This window comes from Hyaena hyaena, unplaced genomic scaffold, assembly GCF_003009895.1.
Source record: "Hyaena hyaena isolate Hyena2069 unplaced genomic scaffold, ASM300989v1 scaffold_11, whole genome shotgun sequence".
NCBI classification, from domain to species: Eukaryota; Metazoa; Chordata; class Mammalia; order Carnivora; family Hyaenidae; genus Hyaena; species Hyaena hyaena.
Window position 1 is genome coordinate 2,246,789 of NW_024080643.1, and position 24,198 is coordinate 2,270,986.

Below are 24,198 nucleotides of genomic sequence, written 5' to 3' on the forward strand. Positions count from 1 at the left end.
AAATAAACCCATGCATATATGGTTAATTAATTGAAAACCAAGGGGGCTAAGTGTGTATAGTCAGGGAAATATAATGTCTTCAATAAATGGTGTTGGGAAAGCTGGACAGCCACATGCAACATAAAGAAACTAGACCACTATCTTATACCATACACAAAACTCTCAAAATGGGTTAAAGACTTGAATGTAAGACCTGAGACGATAAATCTCATAAAAGAACACACGGGGGAAGTCTCCTTGACATCCGCCTTAACAAGATTAGACTTTTTGGATTTGACACCAAATGCAAAGGTTACAAGAGCATGAATGAATGAATGGGACTACATCAAACTAAAAAGCTTTTGCACAGCAGAAGAAACCATCAAAAATATGAAAAGGCAACCTATGGAATGGAAGAAAACATTTGCAAATTATATATCTGATAAGGGATTAATATATAAAATATACAAAGAACTCATACAACTTAGTAACAAGAAAGAAAGAATATAAAAGTATATAAGTTACTCAAAAAATTAAAAATAGAACTACCATATGATCCAACAATTCTACTTCAGGGTATATATCTGAAGGATAATCACTATCTCAAATGTATACCTGCACCTCCCAACCTCCCCGCCCCCCCCCCATTCATTGCAGCACTTTCTACAGTAGCCAAGACTTAGAAACAACTTCAGTGTCCACTGATGGATGAGTGGATAAAGAAAGTGTGAGATAGGTAGGTAGGCAGGTAGGTAGGTAGGTTCATAGGTATATATACATCAATTGATATACTGTTTTCCATAGTGGCTGAACCCCTTTACATGTCCTCAAATAGTCCACAAGGGTTCTCTTTTTTTTTAACGTTTATTTCTGAGAGAGACAGAGAGAGGCAGAGCCTGAGTGGGAGAGGGACAGAGAGAGAGAGGGAGACACAGAATCTGAAACAGGCTTCAGGCTCCGAGCTGTCAGCACAGAGCCCATTTTGGGCTCAAACCGTGAGATCATGACACGAGCTGAAGATGGATGCTTAATCAACTGAGCCACCCAGGCGCCCTACAAGCGTTCTTTTTTGTCCACATCCTTACCAACTCTTGTCATCTTTTGTCTTTTAAATGATAGTCATTCTAACAGGTGTTAGATAACATTTCATTGTGGGTTTTTTCTTTTTTCTTTTAAAAGTTTATTTATTTATTTTGAGAGAGAAAAAGACAGCCCAAGCAGGGAAGGGACAGAGAGAGGCAGAGAGAGAGAATCCCAAGCAGGCTTCACACTGCCAGCTCAAAACCAGACGTGGGTCTCTAACTCATGAAACTGTGAGAAAATGACCAGAGCTGAAATCCAAGAGTCAGATGCTTAACCAACTGAGCCACCCAGGTGCCGCCTCATTGTGATTTTGATTTGCATTTCCTTAATGATTAGTGATGTTGCCCTCCTTGGAAAAAGGAGGCACAATTTCCAACCAGATTTCCTTTTCCTCTCTTTCTCTCTCCCTCTTTTTTTCCCTTGTTGCTATTGAGATAGGTATCTATCTATTTATGAATATCATCCCACTGTGAAAAAAGAAAGAAGTCCTTCTATTCTTGACAACACGAACGGGCCTTGAGGGTATTATGCTAAGTGAAATAAGTCAGAGAGAGTAGGACAAATACTGCGTGAGCTCACTACTATGTAGAATCTAAAATATCAAACTCACAGAAACAGAACAGATTGGTGGTTGTCGGAGGCATGGGGAGGGGTTGGGAGAAATGGGTGAAGGTGGTCAAAAGGTACAAACCTCCAATTATAAAATGAATTCTGGGGATGTAATTGTATACCTTAACCTTATACAATGCTACGTATTGACAATAACCCAATAAAGCTAAGAGAAAAAAATCAATCAAGACTCAATAATAAGAAAAGAAACAACCCAATTTTAAAAGACATGTGTTGGACAAAACATGTGGACAGAAACACTGCCAGAGAACATACAGTATGTCATATAGGCATCTGAAAGGATACTCAACATCATTCGTAGGAAAATAGATATTCCAATCACAATGAGATATTATGTGCCTAGTACTTATGTACCTAGTACAATGGCTAAAATTAAAAATTCTCGTCATACCAAATGTTGGTGAGGATGTGAGTACCACAACTGAAATCCCCATACAATGACAATAGGAATATAAAATGATACGACTTCTTTGGAGAGCAGTTTGGCACTAGAAAGTTACATAGACACCTCCCTCCCCTATGATCTGGGTACTCTAATCCTTGGTATTTAGTCAAGAAAAATAAAAGCATGTCCATACCAAGACTTTCATACAAATATTCATAGCAGCTTTATCTGTAAGAAGCTAACCATAGAAACAATTCAAATTCTATCAACAGGTAAATGAATGAAAATATTGTGTCATATCTATATAATAGACTACTACCCTTCAGCTAAAAGGAATGAACAACTGATATATATGACAATAGGGATGAATCTAAAAGTAATACATAGTGAAAGAAGCCAGACAAAAACAGAAATTTCGTATTATATGATTCCATTTATATGAAATTCTGGAAAATTCAAGCTAATCTATAGTGACAGAAAGGAGATCAGAGGTTGCTTGGCATGTGGCTGTGGGGTGAGTCGGAGGGAGGGATTACAAAGAAGCATGTGGAAACTTCTGGGGGTAAATAAGTTCACTATCTTGACTGTGGCAATTGTTTTACAGATAGATCTGTATTTATGTCAAAATTATGCATTTTAAATATGTTCAACTTACTGGATATTAATTATGCTGAATAAAACTATTTGAAAAAAGAATAGGAAGGGGGAAAAAAACACTAGGGAATAGAATAGGGCAGGGAAAGACTTTGAACTCTCTAATTTTGCTTTGTTTTGTTTTCCCCATCCCTTACAGTTGTGCTCATTTGATTTCCTTTTTTTTTTTTTTAATGTTTTATTTATTTCTGAGAGAGAGAGAGAGACACAGCATGAGCAGGGGAGGGTCAGAGAGAGAGGAAGATACAGAATCTGAAACAGGCTCCAGGCCCTAAGCTGGCAGTCAGCACAGAGCGTGAAGCGGGGCTCGAACCCACGAGCCGTGAGATCACGACCTGAGCCTAAGTCAGACGCTTAACCAACTGAGCCACCCAGGCGCCCTTCATTTGATTTCCTTTAAAAGGTTGGGGTTGGGGCACCTGACTGGCTCAGAGGGAAGAGCTTGCACCTCTTGATCTCGGGGTCATGAGTTCGAACCCCACTTTGGGTGTAGAGATTGTTTAAAAAAGGGGGGAAAAAGGCTAGGAGCTATACTAAGGGAATTAAAAAGTATATAATGACTACATGCTGATGTGATTGTAGTAAAACTATTAAATTCACACCTTACGTGTAGCTACATAAATTGGTTTAGCACCTTTGAAAAACCAAATGGCAATGCATTCCAAGAACCTTTTAAGTATGTTTATATCTTTTAATCCACTAATTCCACTTCCAGAAATTTATATTAAGGAAATACCATTTTATTTTATTTATTTTATTTCATTTTATCTTATCTCATTGTATCCTATTTTATTTTAAGTTTATTGATTTTGAGAGAGAGACAGAGTGCGTGTATTTGTGGGCAGGGGAGGGGCAGAGAGAGAGGGAGACAGAGGAACCCAAGCAGGCTCTGCACTGTCAGCTCTGAACCCAACGTACTGCTCGATCCCATGAACTGTGAGAGCATGACCTGAGCCGAAGTCGAGAGTCAGACGCTTAACCGACTGAGCCACCCAGGCACCCCAAGAAATACCATTTTAAAAGTGACAAGCTTAGTGAAGTATTTTAAATGATGGATGGAAGACAAACCCTAAGATGTGTAACACAAGGGAATGATTAGGGTCATTCTTGTTAGGGCCATTAAAGGAACACAAATCAACTGCCTACAGTATCTATCATAAGAAATGCTTATGACATATATTATTTTCAAAATGAGAATATAAAATGATTTCTACTCTATTAATACAATTAGTTGAAAGCTATGTATACAGATGTGAAGGGAGCAAGGAAAGTGCCTTGTTAGGATGTCAGGATTTAGTGTGAATTTTCGCTTACGATTCCACTTAAATTGGTATAATATGTCTTCTTTAATAAATAATAAAATAATAAAGACAGATGAAAACAAACCAGAGAACGTGGCCTAATATGTAGTTCTCATAGTTGCAATCGTGAGATTTTCATCAGATTATAAGGTACAAAGACGAGTGATCACATACATTTATCTTCTGTCTACCAGGAGTCTACTCAAATGACAGAAAAAATGTTTTAAGTCTTATTTATTTATTTTGAGAGAGAAAGAGTGAATGTGAGCTGGGAAGTTGCAGAGAGAGATAGAATCCCAAGAAGGCTCCATGCTGTCAGAGCTGAGCTCAATGAAGGGCTCGATCTCAGAAACCAGGAGATCATGACCGAGCCGAAATCAGGAGATGGACACTTAACTGACTGAGCCACCTAGCCCCCCAAATGACAATTCTTTTTTAAAGACATAAACTTATAAGGACAAAGACACTGGAAAAGCAGAAAATAAACTTTAGAAAGCTTTGAAGAACATCAAGAAAGCCAAGTTGTAAGATACAGGATGAGAAAACTGAAAAGCATCCTGATGTCCACTGAAGAGCCCCCAAAAGGGTATAAATTGCTAGTACCGTCTCCCAGAATTTGGGGAGAGAGGAGTGTCCTCTGGGGAATCTGAATAGCCTGTGACAAAACCTAAAAATAACCATACAGAGAAGATGGGGCAGTGAGTCAAGCCACATCCACAGAGCTTATGATGCATGCTTTGGGCTTCATTCTTATATACAAACACATTGTCGAGGACCATCAGTCATTTGGGGCAAAACATCCAAATGAAAGGAGAACAGAAAATGAAGGACAGAGAAAGAAATCAAAGAAATAATTCAAAAAACTTTTCCAAAGGGAAGAATACAAATTTCTGGATTCGAAAGTCCTCCTGAGCATCTAGCACAATGGATAAAATAGACTCTCCATAAGGCACATAATTCTAAAAATTGAAGACAAAATTGCTTGGGTGCAAATAATTAGTTCCTCAGTTGCCCTACCCTTATTTCAAATTCTTAGCAGCCTCTACCCTTCTTTCAAATGCTCAATATCACATTGGACAGCACAAAGACTATTTCTGTCATTGCAGAACCTTCTATTAGACAGCACTGCTCTAAGCACCCCTGCTCCTGATTTGTCGTAAGACTTACTTTTTATGAAGTTATATTTCCTATGCACTTTCCTGTGGGCCACCTTTGCCAGATTACGTTTCGTTTTGTTTCGTTGTACAATGAATACGTACTTTCTTTTCCAGGTGTGCGTGTTATCAACATCGTTGTCTTTATTTTGTTTTACAGTTGTTTTTTCAGCAATGATATTTGAGACTGTTACAAATCAAGATCTGCCTGTGATCAAGTGTGTTTTAATCAGTCATAAGAACAATGATTCATCACTGGGGATATCATCATCGTATCCCATGGTAAAGTAATGTTAAAATTCTAACTTTAGCTATTTTTTTAGAGAGACCATACTTCGTAAGTTCTCGAGGCCTACCATGGCCACATGGGTTTTTCTTTCTGTATATTTACATATATTATGTATTCCTATGCACTCCATTCCATCCAGATCATGTTCTCTCGGGTTTGAATTCAGGAAGGACACTGATACTGAGCATGAATAAGTAACAGGAATTACCCTTTCTCCTTAAAGAGAATCCAAGCCTCTCCCTCAAACCTGAGTCCCTAATTTCCAACTGCCTCCTGGATATAGGTAAAATGGGTTCTCCATTTGCTCCTTAAAATCTACCTATACATATTTTATTTCATTTCTACTTCCCCAAACCTGCTCCTATACTTGTATTAGTTGATTTCTGTTTCTGGCCCTGTCTAGTTCCCAGGCTTGAAAGGTCGGCATCATTTTGGACCACTTCCTCTCCTTTACCTTCACATTCGGTCAGTTACCAAGTTGTGTCCATTTCCTTTCTTTGATTGGTCTCCTATACACACCTCCTGTTCTCTGGTCTCACAGACACTTCCCGAATTCAAGCCCTCATTGTCTCCCCCCTAAACACAATAATATTGCAAGTGACTTCTTCCTTCTAGATTTCTTCTCAGATAGGGCTTCCAGACTGTTCTTTCTGAAGCACAGCTACATCCTCCACTGCCGGGCTTGGACCCTTCAGTGTCTTCCTGTAAAGCTGACATGCAGATTGCTCTGGCATCTGACTCTGGCTCCTTCGGGTTCCAACTTTGTTCTTCATTACCCTTCTCCTCCATGCAGCTCATATAACAGCTCAGGTATTTACTCAAAGGAAGGAAGCTTAAGTAATAGAGAACTGAAAATATTACAAAATATTAGAAATATACAATCAAAAGTGAACATAAATTAGCCAATTCCATGAGCATTTTCAGTTAAGGATTCATACCAATATATAGTCACTCTGTTTTCTTTTACGTGGATATAACACCTAAACACATGACATGATGCCCTGAACTTCACTCCCCACCCCCTAAAATCAGAGACATTAAAAATATCCTCAAGTGTGAATTTTATAAGAATGTAAAACTTCTGATTTAACACACGATCTTTAATGCAGATTTTTAACAGAAATTGGCATCATAACATATTGTTTATTAATAATTAAGACATTTTGCCTACACGGTATTTCAGTGTGGACAAAAAATTGTTAATATTATTTGCTATGATGTTTTAAACTTTTATTGTCTTTTCAACTTAAGAAAAATCGCTACTTACATTGAAGTGTTTTTTTTTTAAATACAATCTTCAAACAAAAGCTAATAATCAGTCTTGGCTCCTAGTAGTATTAAGTCCTGCATTATTTTTTTCATGCAGTATAGATGGTATTCTTATGCAATATTCAAGATTGGATTAAGACCGAGTAGCTCTCAAATAGCATTAAACAGACAATCCAGCAAATCCTCGATGATGCAAAGATGAGCAGTCTGCAGAATAAGCTTTTACCTCCTTGAAGTTGAAGCTACTCTTTTTGGGTATTTTCCTACTTTATTTTTTTTTTAATATTTTTATTTATTTCTAGGAGAGAGAGAGAGAGAGAAAGACAGCGTGAGCAGGGGAAGGTCAGAGAGAGAGGAAGATACAGACTCTGAAATAGGCTCCAGGCTCTGAGCTGGCAGTCAGCACAGAGCCCCACGTGGGGCTGGAACCCACAAACCGCAAGATCATGACCTAAGCGAAAGTCGGACGCTTAACCGACTGAGCCACCCAGGCGCCCAGGTATTTTCCTACTTTAATGTGAAGTGGATTGTTAGGGTAGCAGTGCTCTTTAAATTAATGTTTTAGAGGGGCACCTGGGTGGCTCAGTCGGTTAAGCGTTCGACTTGGGTTCAGGTCATGATCTCACAGTTCGTGGGTTCCAGCCCTGCATCAGGCTCTGTGCTGCCAGCTCAGAGCCTGGAGCCTGTTTCGGATTCTGTGTCTCCCTCTCCCTCTGACCCTCCCCTGCTCACGTTGTCTCTCTCTCTCTCTCTCTCTCTCAAAAATAAGTAAAACATTAAAAAAAATTTTTAAATAAATAATGGTTTAGATTTCATCCACAGTTCACATTGCTCAGTTGAGACGTTTTTCTTTTTCTTTTTTAAAAAAATTTTTAATGTTTATTTATTTTTGAGAAAGATAGAGCACGAGCAGGGGAGGAGCAGAGAGAGAGACATAGAACCCAAAGCAGACATAGAACCTGTCAGCACAGAGCCTGACACGGGGCTTGAACTCACAAACCGTGAGATCATGACCTGAGCCGAAGTCGGTCGCCTCACTGACTGAACGACCCGGGCGCCCCAGATGAGCTGTCTCTCTGGATATCTTACAGTCGGGGGTGTTTTGAATAACCCAGCACTCTAGTAGACAAAACTTGGCGATGTAACTGGAATAAATAGGCAACTACATCTTTAGCTGTGTTACCAGCATATCCTAGAACCAAAGTAACAGGATTTTACTGTCCCATAATCCACTTACTTGTTTAAAATCATCACTTATCATTTTCTGTTTGATGGCGAATGTGGCTCGGTTTCTCCACTACAAAGTTACCATTTTTTCTCTTTGTAATCAACAAGTATCTGGGGGAAGATGCAAATATCTGGTTTCTTCTCCCATTTTCACCTACTGACTTTAGCACCCATTGGTGGATCTTGCCACAACAGTTTGACTGTGACGTTTGCCTAAGGGTGATTCTCTTTTTCCCTCATTCCCTCTACATTTATAAATTGGAATTCTGTGACAAAGAGTTATCTCTTCTTTCTATTTCATTTATTTATATCAGTATGGACTCAGAGACATTTATTTTATTCTATGAGTTATGACCTGAGACTATCATTTTCATTACGTTATTCGGATTTGTCCAGCTTAGGCCAGTGGGAGCTACTTCATATTGACTTTTGTGTCATTTCAACACATTCCTCATTTTCTCAAGCACTTCCTTACTTTCCATTGCGATAGTACAGTTCAGACTCATCTTGTATTATTCCTACCTAAGCCCTGGAATTAACCATTTCTCCAAAAAAACATTGATGTTTTTTGGAGAATAGTGTTTAGAAACCAAGGTCTGAGTTGGGTGTGCTCATTGCTATTGGGACATCATGGCCCTTCAGGAAATGTATGTACATATACTAACCCCCAACACCTCCCCCCATCGTGCACGTGTCCGTGCACGCACACACACACACACACACACACACACACACTCTATCTCTCTATCATCTTTACATCTATCTATTTACTTATCTATGTATATATCACCATAAATCATGCTGGTAACTCTAATATCAATTCAGCATCAAAGGGTTTATTCTACCTTTTCCTCTTCCCAGTTTTGTACTTTGCTCTTTGATAGTAAGAAACCTGGTCCTAATTATCTGTAATAAATGACTTATGTAAACCTAGTATATATATAAACCAATTTCAGAATCAATGACCCACACCCCAGTGGAAACAGAATTACTAACTGGAATACAGTCTTTGTGTACAATTCTTTCTGTCTTTAACTTTATAGTATCCAACGCAATATTTTTCTTTTTTTTAAGTTTTTATATTTTTGAGAGATGGAAAGAGAGCACAAGTGAGTGCAGGCAGAGAGAGCAAGAGGCAGAGAATCCCAAGCAGGCTCTACACTGTCAGTGCAGAGGCTGATGTGGGACTTGAACTCATGAGCCATGAGATCATGACCTGAGCCGAAATCAAGAGTCAGATGCTTTACCGACTGAGCCACGCAGGCGCCCCTACAACGTAATATTTTTCAAAGTAATTTATGTTAGTTCTTTTCTCTCCAGCCCTCTTCATTATGGTTACATTGTTTATCTGTTATGCAATTAAATTCTCTCTCTCTCTCTCTCTTTCTTTCTTTTTTTTTTTTTTTTTTTTTTTTTTTTTTTTTTTTTTTTTTTTTTTTTTTTCCTGGTTAATTTTAATTATTTATTTATTTCTTGTGTATGTGAAACATGTCTATGATCCTAGATGCCAAAGCGATATAAAAAGATACTCAAAGAAGNCCCTCTTCATTATGGTTACATTGTTTATCTTTTATGCAATTAAATTCTCTCTCTCTCTCTCTCTTTCTTTCTTTTTTTTTTTTTTTTTTTTTTTTGGTATCCCATTTTGGGTCCCCCTAATATCCTGGTTAATTTTAATTATTTATTTATTTCTTGTGTATGTGAAACATGTCTATGATCCTAGATGCCAAAGCGATATAAAAAGATACTCAAAGAAGTATTACTCCCTCTTCATATCTATAACCACGTTTCCATCCCTTTTCTACCTACCTCCTGTATATAGCCAATCCCTTTAGATCTTTTATCTTATTCCTAGATTTCTTATGCACACATGAGCAGATACACGTGTATTTTTTAATCCCCTTCTTTCTTACATGAAGTGTAGTATGCTTGAAAGTGGATACTTTTTGCACTTCGTTCTCTTCACCTAACAGTATATCCAGGAGATCACTCCATATCAGATCATCCACATCAGGAATGGCCTCATGTTTCTTCAAAGCTGCATAGTACTCTACCATGTGGATATACTATGGCTTACTCAACCACTCTTCCATGTACGAGTATTTTGGTGGTTTCCAATATTTTACAATTACTTGTTCATAGGTGCAGTTCTTGAAGTGGGTTTGCTGGCCCAAAGGATGAGTGTACATGAGTTGTTTTTTGTTTTGTTTTGTTTTGTTTTGTTTTGTTTTGTGGTAGGTTTCACACCTAGCATGGGGCCCAACACAGGGCTTGACCACATAGCCCTGAGATCAAGACCTGAGCTGAGATCAAGTCGAACACTTAACCACTTGGCCACTCAGGTGCCCAAGCACATGTAGTTGTACTAGCTACAGATGGCCCCCAGAAGGGTTGTGCCAGCATGCATGCCTCCAGAAACGTGTAGAATAGCAGCTTCCTCACAACCCCACCAACAAAACATATGGTCATACTTCAAAATTTTTGGCAGATTGACAGATAAGAAGTAATATTTCAGTGTTGTTGTTTTTAAGTTTGTTTATTTATTTATTTTCAGAGAGGGAATGTGAGCAGGGGAGGGGCAGAGAGAGGGAGAGAGAGAGAGAGAGAGAAAGAATCCCAAGCAGGCTCTGCACTGACAGCATGGAGCCTGACATGGGGCTCAAACTTGAGAACTGTGAGATCATGACCTGAGCTGAAACCAAGAGTCAGATGCTTAACCGACTGAGCCCCCCAGTCACCCTTCAGTGTTGCTTTAATTTGTACTTTCTAATTACAACTGAGTTCGAACATTTTTTCATATGTTCAAGGATGATCCTTGAGATCTTTCTTTGGTGAACTATCTGTTCAGTTCTTTTTCCCAATTTTCTGTTGTGTTTTGGTCCTGCATCCTTCATTGTTAAAAAATTCTTTATATATTGGGGGTATTTATTTGTAGCCTGTGTTGCAAATATTTTCTTCCAACATGTCAGGTTTTCTTTAATTTTGTTTTGTTTTGTTTTGTTTTTACTTTATTCTGTGCCTATCTTTTAAGACCCATCTCAATTTCTGGACCTCAGTGAAACATCCTCACTACCCCCGTCCCAGCTTGGAAGTTTCTTCTCTCTTCTCTGAAGTGCCCGAGCACTCAAATTTACCTCTCAGAGTAGTTGGTACCTTTTTGTGGGGCACACCGTATCTCTCCTGGTGTTTTAATTTTTCCTTCCCATGGACTTGAAACTCTTTAAGGACAAAATCAATGTCTTTTCTTCCATAGCGCCCAGTAGATGGTCTGGCACTTATCAGATATTGAGCAGAGGAACTTACCAGTTACTTGCTGAATAAATAAAGGCAGAAAGCCAGAAGTATGTTCTATGATCGGTAGCAGAAGACCTACCCTGCTCCCCCCATGAAGAAGCTTGTATGTGTGTGTGTTTGTGTGCGTGTGCGTGCTGGGCTGCGTGTTAGGAGAGTAAGAGGTTAAGGGTCCAGAGACAGAAGTTGCTACCACACCCTCCTCTCAATAGATCTCAGTTGCGTAAAGCAGACAAGAAGTGCAGTGGTGGCGATAAGCCTATGGGGGGGGAGGGGGAGGATCTGCCCAGAAAATATTTTGGTTTTGAAGTTCCTTCTAACACAGATACCAACTTACTGCTGCCATGTAGATTCTTATCCACATACCACTAATCACAAACACAGTTACCCATGTGTTATGAATTTTATGACTATTGTTTGTATATTAGTTTGCTAGAGTGGCCGTAATACAGTATCACAGACTGAGTGACTTAAGCAACTAATTTATTGTGTCATAGTTCTGGAAGCTAGAAGTGTGAAGTCTAGATGTCCTCGGGCTTGGTCCCTTCTGAAGGCTGAGGGAGGGCTCTGTTCCAGGCCTCTCTCGCTGGCTCATAGAATTCTATCTTCACTTTCTTTTCTTTACCTTTTTTTTTTTAAGTTTATTTATTTATTTTGAGAGGGGGAGAGAGCAGGGGAAGGACAGAGAGAAGGAGAGAGGGAATCCCAAGCAGGTCTGCACTGTCAGTACAGAGGCCAACACAGGGCTCGAACTCATGAACTGTGAGATCATGACCTGAGCCAGGATCAAGAGGGCGCCCCACTATGGTGCTCTTCCTGGTGCGTGTTTTCTTCAAATTGCCCCTTCTTATAAGGACACCAGTCCCCCTGGTTTAGAACTCACCTTAATGGCTTCATTTTAACTTGATCACCTGTGGAAAGGCCTTATTTTAAATAAGGTCACCTTCTGGGGCGCCCAGGTGGCTCCGTCACTTGAGCGTCCCACTTCGGCTCAGGTCATGATCTCTCAGTTTGTGAGTTCGAGCCCCACGTCGGGCTCTGCGCTGACAGCTCGGAGCCTGGAGCCTGCCTCGGATTCTGTCTCCCTCTCTCTCTGCCCCTCTCCCAATGGCGCTCTGTCTCTCTCTCTCTCTCTCAAAAATAAATAAAAACATTAAAGAAACAAAAAAGGTCCCAGCTAAGAAGAGGATGCATTAAACATGCCCCTGTAGTAAATTCACATCGTTTCCACACAGGCGTCAGAGCCCCCAGAGGACCTTGGATGTGCCTTGAAGCCGGAGAGCCCAGAGGCGGTGTACGGGGCAGCCGCTGTGCAAGTAGACATGTCTGCGTCCGTCACACTGCAAGTGCTGGTCAACACCCCAGGGAACATTTCCTGTGTCTGGGTCTTCAACCACAGCTCCCTGAATTGCCGGCCTCACTTTGATTTACAAAACAGGTAAGAGTGTGGGAGGACGGGGTGGAGAAGGTACACCCACGATCACTTTGGGGAGGAAAACATCCTGGCCACAGAATGGGGTTCATATGCAGTTTCTTTTCAAATTCCTATCCCTGTCCATGGTAACGCTTATCTCCAGAGAGATAACAAACAAAAAATATAGTTAGGACCTGAATACATGGCAGTAGCTATTTGTCAAACCCCTAGGACGGACAACACAAAAAGCAAACTCTAATGTAAACTATGAACTGGAGTTAGTACCCATTGGGTCACCAGTTGGAACAAATATAGCACACCTGTGCAAGATGTTCATCATAGGGAAAACTGGGAGGCCGGGGGTATATGCAGGGACTCTGTACTCTCCACTCAATTTTTCTGTAAATCTAGGTTTACTCTAAACAACAAAAAAGAAGCCTGTTAACTTAGAAAATTACATGTAGATCTATAGATACAGTTAGGGCCTAAGAAGGCAGTGAATGGCTGGAAAAATGTAAAACAAACAGTGAAAGAGTATTTGGGATGTTTAGGGTGTCTTGTTTTTTTTAACTGGATCTTTCTGAAAGGTAAAAAGTCAGAAACGTTTCATTACATTCTACGTAAAGTAGGCAGAAGCTTCTTTTTGGGAAACATTCAGGGAAGGAACACTTGGGTTTAATCTGTCTTGTTCCACAGCGTGGCGAGCATGATCGCAATGATGGGCGATGGTCACAAAGAGTTTTAGGAAGACACTGATCTGCGTATGAGGAATGTTGGTCTCCTGACCTAGAAAAAATACTGCTGCCAAGAATTGTGGCCTAATGGCCAAGTTTGGATCTAACTCTGTGCCGATTGCTGCCCTCTGCTGTCCCAGTCCCTGTTGAAGATACCAGACAGGGGCAGGAAGAAAGCGGCACAAGCCATTTAAATGCCCGCTTAATAATTCTAAGGCTACTTTTCTCTCTAGTTCTTGGGGGTGTTCTGGGGTCCCATGGTGTAGAGGAGGCATTGTCTTTCCAGAAACAGTACAGGGAGTGGTACCTAAGTGGTCCACAGGGGATATCCTGCCTGCCTCAAGTATGGAGGGGACGAGTCTATGACCGACTCGTACCAAGTATTTGCATTTGTTTCTTTAAGGTCAGACAAATTCACGAGTAATTTTTAGGACGGTAGCTATACTTCTGAAGTTTGGTTCCAAATCTTGGAGCACATTCATTTTCCTTTCCTCTTTTGAGACCGTATTACTCACTTCTGTTTTTTGGTCACTTGTATCTTGGGGTTAAACCAAAGCACTTTGGCTTAAAGAAACGTTCCGGTAACTTTCTTAAAATGTTATGCCACAATAGTTCTCACTGGATTGAGACCAAAAGGCAAAGTAAAAACGTAGGGATCTTTTCATTCCGTGATGGGGTGCCTTTTTTGATTTTAGGACAGACGGTCCCATTTGTTAGTCACGGTCATGGATTGATTAACTTAGTACCAACACTATTCAACTTTTCCAAGCACGGAATTATAGCAACTTGTCTCTGGGCTCAGGGCCAGAAGGCTTGAACACCTAGACTTTGATAACTTTCTTACAGTTTTGTGTGTTATACACAAAGGTTCACAAGTGATAGGAGGAGAGTGAATGGTTCAGAGAAAGAAGGCACATCCCCAAAATATCTGCAGAGGCAAATCAAACACGGATCCTACTAATTTACTGTCATTATGAGCGCAAGCACACGTATTCTTGAACCATGCAGTCTGGGGCTCTGGGGCAGGGTGTCTCTGATATAGTGTGCATTTGGATTTCCTGGGGACCTTGTTAAAATGCAGATTCTGATTCAGTAGGTCTGGGCAGGGCTCAGAGTCCGCCTATCTGTCGACTCCCAGCTGGAGCTCACGCAGTTGGAGAAAGACCAGGCCGTGAGTAGTATGGATTGAAAGGTCAGAAAGTGTAAATTTACACCCAGCATTTCTCAACAAACTACTAGAGGATATTTTAAGCTTTAATGAGAACCGGTATTAACCAAACAACACATCAGAAGTTGTTTCCTTGAAGAGATGGCTCCCAGCCAAATTTATCTTTACCAAGTTTCCAAAAAGTTAAAAAGCGCAAACACTGAGACCTCTGTCTCCTTCCGTATCCATGATTTCCTCCTTCCCATAGGATAATGCCTTGTGTTAGATCTCGCTTGAATTGGATCATCTAGAGAGAGACACACGCAAAACAATGCTTCTTATCTCTGTGTTTCTCGCTTGTATAGTAATCTGGGTCTGCAACTTTGGAACTGAGGCTGGCGGCCAGATGACTGGGCAATATAACTGAGGAGGGTGGCTCGTCATTGAAGGGAATGGCCCCTTATTGCTAATGGGAGTGGACCCCCAAACCTGTGCATTTTTGGACGGGAGTGTTCCCTCCAAGAGGCTAGAGAAGCCTGACATGAAGGTGTCAGAATGGAGGTCACTCACTCTGAAAATGAGGGACTGAATAAAAGTCAAAGTCAAACTAACAAGGCTCAGGCTGAGTGAGAAGCTGGGTTCCCCACAGAGCAGCCAGCCCCCCGGGGGCCACAGTCAGCGACGGAATGAGAGCCACCGAGCCGCCTTCTGACTCAGTATGAAATTTTATGTTTTAGTTTCACACGTTTTCCAAAATAACTAGTTCTCTTTCTTGTTTTGCTTTGTTTTGGTTTTCAGAGGGGTTGTTTCCATGGTCATTTTGAAAATGACAGAAACCCAAGCTGGTGAATACCTACTTTTCATTCAGAGTGAAGCTACCAATTACACCATCTCGTTTACAGTGAGTATAAGAAGTAAGTGCACCTTGCTATTCGGTATTCGCGATATTCCAAAGGGACGGTTTAGAATCCGTGAGCTTTCTGTCCACTGCTCAAGGACACAGTACCTCAGGTTTCCCTCAACGTGTAGCTGAAATGATTGCACTCACTTCAACCATCCGTATAACCTGTTGAGACGCTCTGACGTGCCCCGTGGACTATCAAAATGAGCACTCTACAAAACCCAGGACACTCTCTATTCGGCCTTGCCCCTACCCATTTTTTTTTTTAGCAACCTATGACTGATCACTTAATCTCTCCGAACCTTCAATTTCCTATCTGTAAAACGGGTCTAAAAATGCACCCCTCACGGGGTCGGAGGATCCTAGCAGCACCCATTGGAGGTGATGGAAACGTTTCTGTCTAACGATGGAGTCACTGGCTGCGTGGTGCCATTGGACACTTGAAATGTGGCCAGTGTGCCTGGGGACCAAGGTCTTAACTGAACTTGAGTAACCACACGGAGCTGGTGGCTACATTATTAATCCAAATGCTAGATCGCTATGCAAACCGTCAGGAAGAATCCAAGTGTTCTTCCTCACGGGGGCGACTGTGCCCTTGGCAGAATCAACGCCCTCGTGTGTTTTCTGGCTTCTTGTTTCCTCCCCGTTATGTGTGGGCCTGGTGCCTGCCCAGATTCAGCACTGTCTGCCCCACGCACTACCTCACATGACACGCAGGGACTGGAGGTAGGTGCATTCACATAGGTCCTACTATCTTTTTTTTACCTTGTTTTTTTTTTAATTTTTAAATTTTTCAAGCGAGAGAGAGTGAGTGAGGGAGAGAGGCAGAAGGAGAGAGAGAGAGAGAGCGAGAGAGAGAATCTTAAGCAGGTTCCATGCTCAGCACAGAGCCTGACATGGGGCTCCTTCCCATGGCCCTGGAGTCATGACTTGAGCCAAAATCAAGAGTCAGAGTCAAAAGCTCAACAGGCTTAGCCACTCAGGCGCCACTAGGGTATCTTCCTTTCATCTATGATTTAGAATGGTAAAAATAGGACAACAACAATTATTGAAGTTAATGGGCTTTCAGCACACTGCTAGGTGGTGAGGTTCAAAAAAAAAATCAGGTAGAGGAGACTTGGCAACAGTCAGTGTGAAAAAGAGGAAAGGGTTTAGCAAACCACAGGCTTATCAGTAACCATCAACTAAGGTTGGGCTGCTACAAAAAAAGGAAAGCTAAACCTTAGCAGTTCACAAAAATGGAATGTCTAGGTCCAGGAAATTAATAGATGATTATTCTTTTCAGTTCTACATTTTTTTTTTCAGCTGAATATTGACAGAACAGAGCAACCAGATAGTGACGAACTTGGACTTTCTTAAGTTCAAACAGCTGAAGGAATTGAGAATGTTTAGCACAGGGAAGGAAATATTTTGAAGAGAGGAGGCTGATGGCAGTGTAATGTAGAGGAAAGTTTTCTGGCATGTAAGTCAGGGAACCTGGTTTAACTTGTTAAAATACTTTGGGTGGTAATTATCTCCCTTGACCTTTGTTTCTGATTTTAAAGATCTGAAAGATTTTCATGGCTAAGTAAAGCTACACTTTAAAAAAAAAACTGCTCTAGAGGGTAGAATTGGGACCAATGGTCAGAGGTTGCAGGGAGAGAATACAAACCACCACAAAATGGAAAAAGGTATTTACAATTCCCAAAACCAACAAAGGATTGATAATCATAATAGGTAAAGAGCTTTTATCAATCAGTAAGAAAAAAACAATAGAAAAATGAACAGAAGACATGAGTGGGCATTTCACTTTCAGAACATGAAAACTACAGGGTCAGTAAACACGTTAAAATAATAATTGAGAAATCTAAATTAAGACCACAGTGAGGTCCCATTTTATACCTACTAGATTGTTGAAAATTAAGAAGTCTTGGTGAGCATACAGAACAATGGGAAATTTACATGTAAATTACTAAGTAAGTTATTACATGTAAATATAAATTACGTAAAGTATAACCACTTTGGGAAACAGACCATCATCATGTGTATAGCTGAACTTGGGCTCATATCATATAAGCCAGCAGGTCTCCTCCTAGGTATGTTATGAAACAAACGTACACACCTGCCTTAGAAATGTACAGAATGTTCCTTGTGCCAATTGTTGGTAAACACAACAGGTTGGTAACAACCCAAATGTCCTTTGCAAGACAATGGAATAACAGATTATAATATATTCACCAATGTGATACTATGTAAAAAATGAATTTAATATGGCTACATGCAAAACTATGGATGAATCTTAACAACAGGAGCTTGGATAAGAAAATGAAGTTATGGAAGATTACCTACTGAGGGATATACCATATTTTGAAAAACACACAAAACACCCAGTATATTGCTCAGGAACACGCATCTCTGTGGTGAAAACATTTTTAAAAGCACAGGAATGAGAAACACAAAATCAAAATAAAGGTTACCTAGGGTTGAGATGGTGAGAAGCATAAAAGTAGAGTCAAAGATATTTATTAATATTTCAGTTATTAAGTTGGATATGAGTCTCTGGGCATTTATGTTTATTTAATAATAAAGCCTGTTTATTGCCTAAAATTGCTTTGAAATTTACACTTCAAATTCTTTCCTCTCTCTCTCTCTCCCCAAACATAAGACCAGAGATTGGAATTTAGAACAGGAAAACTTTCTTTTAAAGGAAAAGGTCTGTTGAACAATGGAAGGATCTACCTTGGGAGGTAGTGAACCCCTGTCACTAGAAGAATCCACGCAGAATGGAAAGCTTATCTGTCAAGCATTGTGGAAAGAAGCAGAATGAAGGGGGAGAGATGAAGTGTAATGGCCAAAAGCAAATGAGAGGCCAAATTGAACCTCTCGATTCTGTTTCAATTCTAACTCTATCCTGCCATATTTCTGCATTTTTAAATCAGTGTATTTCTGCCTAGTTGTAGATAAAATCATGGGAAGGAAGTTGGGTCTTAAACTAGATAAGTATGAGTTTTAAGCTTTATGCTATTTCTTTTCTTCTTTTTTTAATGTTTATTTCTTTGTTCTGAGAGAGAAAGAGAACACAAGCAGGGGAGGGACAGAGAGAGAGAGAGAGAAGGAGGGAGAGAGAGAATTCCAAGCAGGCTCTGCACTGTCAGCCCTGAACTCTATGCAGGGCTCGATCTCGTGAACCGTGAGATCATGACCTAAGCCGAAATCTAGTCAGATGTTTAACTGAGTCACCCAGGCGTCCCAAACTTTACATTATTTCTAATCTTTTCCCTATGCATATCAGTATTTGTATTTTTACATGGCTTAATTCCACTTACCTTTAGTTGTCTATAGGTTTATGAAATACCCCCAAGAAATTAGCTAAATACTAAAGCCAGAGTTGAATTTAACAGATTTATGAGGAGGGGATGTATTGTTGTTTACATATGGAGGGGAGCAAAAGACATTGCTATGGTATAAAATATATTTTCTTAATGATGTAGAATTCTTTTTGTGAGCGGGCTACTAAGGACAATTGTTTTTAAAATATTAAATGTTAATAATTTATGATGCTTTAGACACGCTGCTTTACACATTAAGGAGACCTTACTTTAGAAAAATGGAAAATCAGGATGCACTGGTCTGCATATCTGAGAGCATTCCGGAACCGACTGTGGAATGGGTGTTCTGTGATTCGCAGAGTGAAAGGTATGATGGGTATAGACATAATGGCTTTTACGACTTTACTTTTGGTCTTTTTCTAATATGGCTGACATCATACTGTGCAGATAAATTGGCTCATCCGAAGAAGGGGGATGAAAAAGTACTTACCTCGTGCTACAGGGATTTAATGAATTGATAGATGTGAAGCACGGGGAATGGTGGCTGGCAGATAGTGCTTTACAAATATTTGCTTTCGTTTTTCATATGTGCCAGAGCTAAGTTCTCACAAACTGAGAATTTATGCAGTTTTAACCAACAAAAATTTATGAAACAATTTTATTGAAAAATGGGACTGGTAGAAGGAGAAAAAGTAAAAAATTAGGTTACCAAATAATATGAATGTGATCCCAAATTTTAGAGGAAAAGAAGAGATTACCTGTGGATGTGTATGTAACATGTGCATCAAGGAAAAAAAAAAGACGGGAAATCTATACACCCAAATAATAACAGTTGTTTTCTCAGGGCAGGAGGAATATGGGCAGTTAAAATACTTTTCTTTGGGTTTTTCTGTCTTTTCCAAAATGTCCACAACGAACCCAGTTAGTGTTGTCTTATAATAAGAAAAAGATAGCTTGAAGGAATGATGTGTCAGCAAAGAATACACTAAAGAGACAGGGAGGCGAGAAGGAGTCACACCAAGGCAGTGGTTAGGGAAACTCTTGGGAGGAATCCAAGTCTATTTAATGCTGAGGTGGGGGGTGGGAGGGTGAGGATGAGGATGAGGGGGTGAAGGTGGTAGTGAGGGTGTAGAGGGGTGAGATGGGGGAGTGGTGAGAGGGAAATGGCTGGGCGGGAATGAAGGGGTGGGGGTAAGGTAAGGGGTTGTGGGGGTGGAGGATGGGAGTGGGGATGAAGGGGTGAGGATGGAGGGCTGAGGAGGGGCTGGGGGTGAGGGGGTGTGGGTGAGGGGTTGAGGATGGGAGTCTGAGGAGGGGCTGGGGTGAAGGGGTGGGGTTGAGGGGCCCCCTCACCAGGTCCTGAGACCTGCTGACTTCCTGAGTGATGCCTCTCCTCTTCTCCTTGAGCTCTGCAGACGCGGGCCACCTGCAGCCTTCTCTCTGTCCCTTCTCGTCCTCTGGGCTTCAAAGAAAAAACACTCACCTTGTTAGGCTGTGTTAAAACCTAAGCCTGCTTTTCCTATTCTCTTGACTTTTTTCCCTCTTTCTGTCTTCTTTTTCCATTGTTTCTCTCTGTCTCTCTCTGTCTCTGTCTCTCTCTCTCTCTCTCTCTCTCTCTCAGGAACAACAACAGAAGAGGTCACCAACCCCCGCCAAATTTAAACTTACATAAAAATGTATATCATTCTCTCCAGTGTTAATTGGTTGAGATAATGAGTAACTAACTAGAAACCTTAGATTTGGGTGTGTTTACCTTTTTTAAGTATATTTATTTTGAGAGAGAGGGAGAGAGGGAGAGAGAATCCCAAGCCGGCTCCTTGCTGACAGCACAGAGCTGGACGCAGGGCTTGATCCCACAAACCAGGAGATCATGACCTGAACCAAAATCAAGAGTTGATAGCTTAACAGACTGAGCCACCCAGGTGCCGAGTTTGTTTACCTTTTGACCCGATCCTTTTTCTTCAATGGTCTCTAGAACCTGTACCTTTGTTTTTCTCCTGCACATTTGTCTGTGATGTTAAAAGGTCTGTAGTCAAATGGCAATAATTTTCTAATTGCAGCTGTAAAGGGGAGACTCCAGCTGTTGTTACAAAGGAGGAAAGCGTACTTCATGAACTCTTTGGAACAGACATAAGGTGCTGTGCAAGGAATGAGCTGGGCAGAGAGTGTACCAAGCTGTTCACAATAGGTAGGACCATGAGAACGTGAACTTCTCTTTTCAGTGACTATTCTTTAGGAACAACCTGAAGCTAACAGCAACTCCTTCAAGGGTCATCGTTCAACTTCAAGGCTGCCATGGTTCTTTATGCCACTTAGCCCCTAATGGTTTGGATTCTATAACAGCTGATTTCTTTATAAAAGTGTAGACAGTCCCTAAAGGAGGCTCCTATCAAAGCAGCTTGTGACATTTGAGATGACATTAAAATCTTGGTTCTTCAGAATGTTTGGGCTGTATTTTTGCAATGAGGACAAAAATCACTTTGTTTTCTTACTCGAGATGTTTTCCATCCTTTCCAGATCTCAATCAAACTCCGCAGACCACACCGCCACAATTATTTCTTAAAGTAGGGGAGCCCTTATGGATAAGGTGCAAAGCTGTTCATGTGAATCATGGATTCGGACTCACCTGGGAATTAGAAAATAAAGCCCTGAAGGAGGTAATATGACACATTTGCCTTCTGAAACTGCAGAGACGATGTCCGAATAGTACAGGTTGAAGTCATTAAAGTCAAACTCTGTTTTATTAAAATCTAGGGCAGCTACTTTGAGATGAGTACCTATTCTACAAACAGAACTATGATACGGATTCTGTTTGCTTTTGTATCATCAGTGGGAAGAAACGACACTGGCTATTACACTTGTTCCTCTTCCGAACATCCCAGTAAATCAGCTTTGGTTACCATCATAGGTAATGCAGGCTGCTCACTCAATCTTTCTTGATACTTTTTAGTTGCTTTCATGTGGAATGTGAGGTATGTCCTAATTCTGATTTCAGTACAATGTTAGTATCAAAAAGCTGAGAACGACTGAATTAGAGTCTTTTTTGTAAATATTGGCTGCCTTCTCCCGTCCTTTCCCACGCTCGCTTGAACAGTACTGTCTTCGCACTATCTTAGCACTGTCGTCATCTGCTTGTGGTCTTACCACCGCCTACCAATAGACTGTAAACTTCCGGAGGACAGGAAGATTCCCTTCCATCCTCCTGGCCCCAAAACCTGACAGAGAACCTAACAAAAAATGGGCACTTCATAAATACAGTAAAACCTTGAATTACGAGTAACTTGGTCTTGGAGTGTTCCGCAAGACGAGCAGACATTTCTAATAAATGTTAACTCGATAAATGAGCGATGTCTTGCGATACGAGTCATACCTGGCGCTGAATGTCACATGATCACAACTGAGCCAATGGTTCTCGAAATTCGCTCTGCTACATGAGTGCTTTGGATCACAAGCATGTTTCTGGAATGAATGATGCTCGAAAATGAAGGTTTTACTATACTTGTTCTGAGAACCACCTGAGAGGGTGATGAGCAATGACAGAGAGAAGGAACACGTGGTTAGATGCACTGAAATTGGGTGGGCTGGATAGGAATGAAAATAACCAGGCTTAAGTCATCTCATACCAAGTGGCAGCCTTCAGCTGTACTGAAAATGCTAGGAAATGAGTGATTCTCCTACCAAACGAACGAGGAAAGCCTTCAAAAAGAAATCTGGTGAATTCTCCTGGCCAAATCGTTTGATCTGTGCCTGCAATTCTTTTATGTTGAATGTATCACTCACTGAGAAAGCTGGTGTGACTGAGTAAAGGGCTTCCAGATTCTGTCAGTGGACACCCCCCCCCACCCCCACCACCCAATTGTACATGCTTGGCTGGGCTGGGGAAGCCCTTCCATCTCTTGCAATTGTCTGTAAAATCTGGAGGTTGATTTATACCTTTCTTTGGGAGGAAAGTCAATTATTTACATCTAATTCTTTAAAAAAAAAATTTTTAATGTTTATTTAGTTTTGAGAGAGCCTGAGTGGGGACGTCAAATTAGAATAGTTTTTGTAAGTACGTAGGGAGACAGAGGATCTGAAGAGAGAGGAGGACAGAGGATCTGAGGCGGGCTCTGTGCTGACAGCAGCAAGCCCAATGTAGGGCTCGAATTCATGAACCATGAGATCACGACAGCTGACGCTCAACCAACTGAGCCGCCTGGGCACCCCAACATCTTGACTATAGAAGTTGGTGAGCTCAGGCTTATTACTGGGGATAGGACTCCTGCTTTTCTTGTTGGGCTATCAAATCTGGCCTGCAGCGTGGCCACAGCTGAGTATTCTTATGTTAGACTGATGAATAATATTTTATTGTATCTTCTCAGAGTCTTTCCATATGAATCTCACCTAATCTATAAATGCATTTTTTTTTTTTTACAGAGAAAGGATTTATAAATGCTTCCAAATCCAGTGAAGATTATGAGATTGACCAGTATGAAGAGTTTTGTTTTACTGTCAGGTTTAAAGCATACCCACAAATCAGGTGCACATGGACCTTCTCTCAAAAATCATTTCCTTGTGAGCAGAGTGGCCTCGATGATGGGTACAGGTGAGCCAACAAAGAGGCCCAGGGCTCACCAGACATAGCACACTCCCCCTCGTTGCTCTCCAGAGGCACACTTTTGTATCATGAGTTTATATATCACTGTGTTGACACAGAAGATGAGGGTGGGGGGGAAGCAGAGATTAGGACCCTGTAAGAGTCTGATAATCAATTCAAATAGTATAACCTGCCGCACAAAACCCAGAAAGAATCCCATTAGTTTGAGTATGGCTCGTGGCATTTTCTGAGTCCCTAGATTGTTACTTCCCACTTGAGAGTATTGTGCTGTAGCATTCCGAATCTCCCTCTGTACAAATGCAGATGTCTGAGGAAGTAAAACCCCTTCAAAACAGCAAAACATTACCTATAAGTATATTGGTTTAAATTTTCAAAAAGTAAATGCAGAAAGAGGCTCGGAATAAAAGCTGAAGGAAAATTCCATTTTCCTGGGCACTTGTACAACTGTATTCAAGATGGTCTCATGGGAGAAACTCTCCACGCCCTCTTTGGAAAAGAGAAAACAACGTTTTCTCTTGTCATCTCTGTAGCGATGACACCTCTTTATCTCTCTGTGTGACATGATTTCATGCTAGACTCTGAGTTCCTGAAAGGTACCTCAAGAAAGCCAATGGTTTAGAATAAATCGTTTCTCAACATGTGGTCCATAACCACTTCTGTAGAAATCGTCTGGACCACTGTTAAAAATGTGGATTCCTGGCCCCCGTTCTAGACATGCTGAACAATTGGGGTGAAGTGCCCCGATTCTACGTTCTCAGTCACCTCTGGTGATTTGTATCACAGGCCTAGATCTGTGTGGTGCAGTGTAGTAGCTATCAGCCACACGTGGCTATTG

The 24,198-nt window shown here is 40.9% G+C and overlaps 1 protein-coding gene and 1 non-coding gene across 2 annotated transcripts in view; one reads left to right on the forward strand and one right to left on the reverse strand.

Moving 5' to 3' along the window:
• Positions 1–2,578: 2,578 nt before the first annotated feature.
• FLT3 (fms related receptor tyrosine kinase 3) overlaps positions 2,579–24,198 on the forward strand; it is a 56,764-nt gene continuing 35,144 nt past the window's right edge. The window contains exons 1-9 of the mRNA XM_039254695.1: positions 2,579–2,591; positions 5,347–5,468; positions 12,498–12,700; positions 15,356–15,471; positions 19,004–19,133; positions 20,827–20,954; positions 21,284–21,423; positions 21,521–21,674; positions 23,183–23,351. Coding sequence (XP_039110626.1) covers positions 2,579–2,591; positions 5,347–5,468; positions 12,498–12,700; positions 15,356–15,471; positions 19,004–19,133; positions 20,827–20,954; positions 21,284–21,423; positions 21,521–21,674; positions 23,183–23,351 — 1,175 coding nt within the window. The remainder of the gene's footprint in view (positions 2,592–5,346; positions 5,469–12,497; positions 12,701–15,355; positions 15,472–19,003; positions 19,134–20,826; positions 20,955–21,283; positions 21,424–21,520; positions 21,675–23,182; positions 23,352–24,198) is intronic.
• On the reverse strand, positions 3,024–3,108 carry TRNAL-UAG. Its single transcript has one exon. It is a non-coding gene; the product is annotated as a tRNA-Leu (tRNA).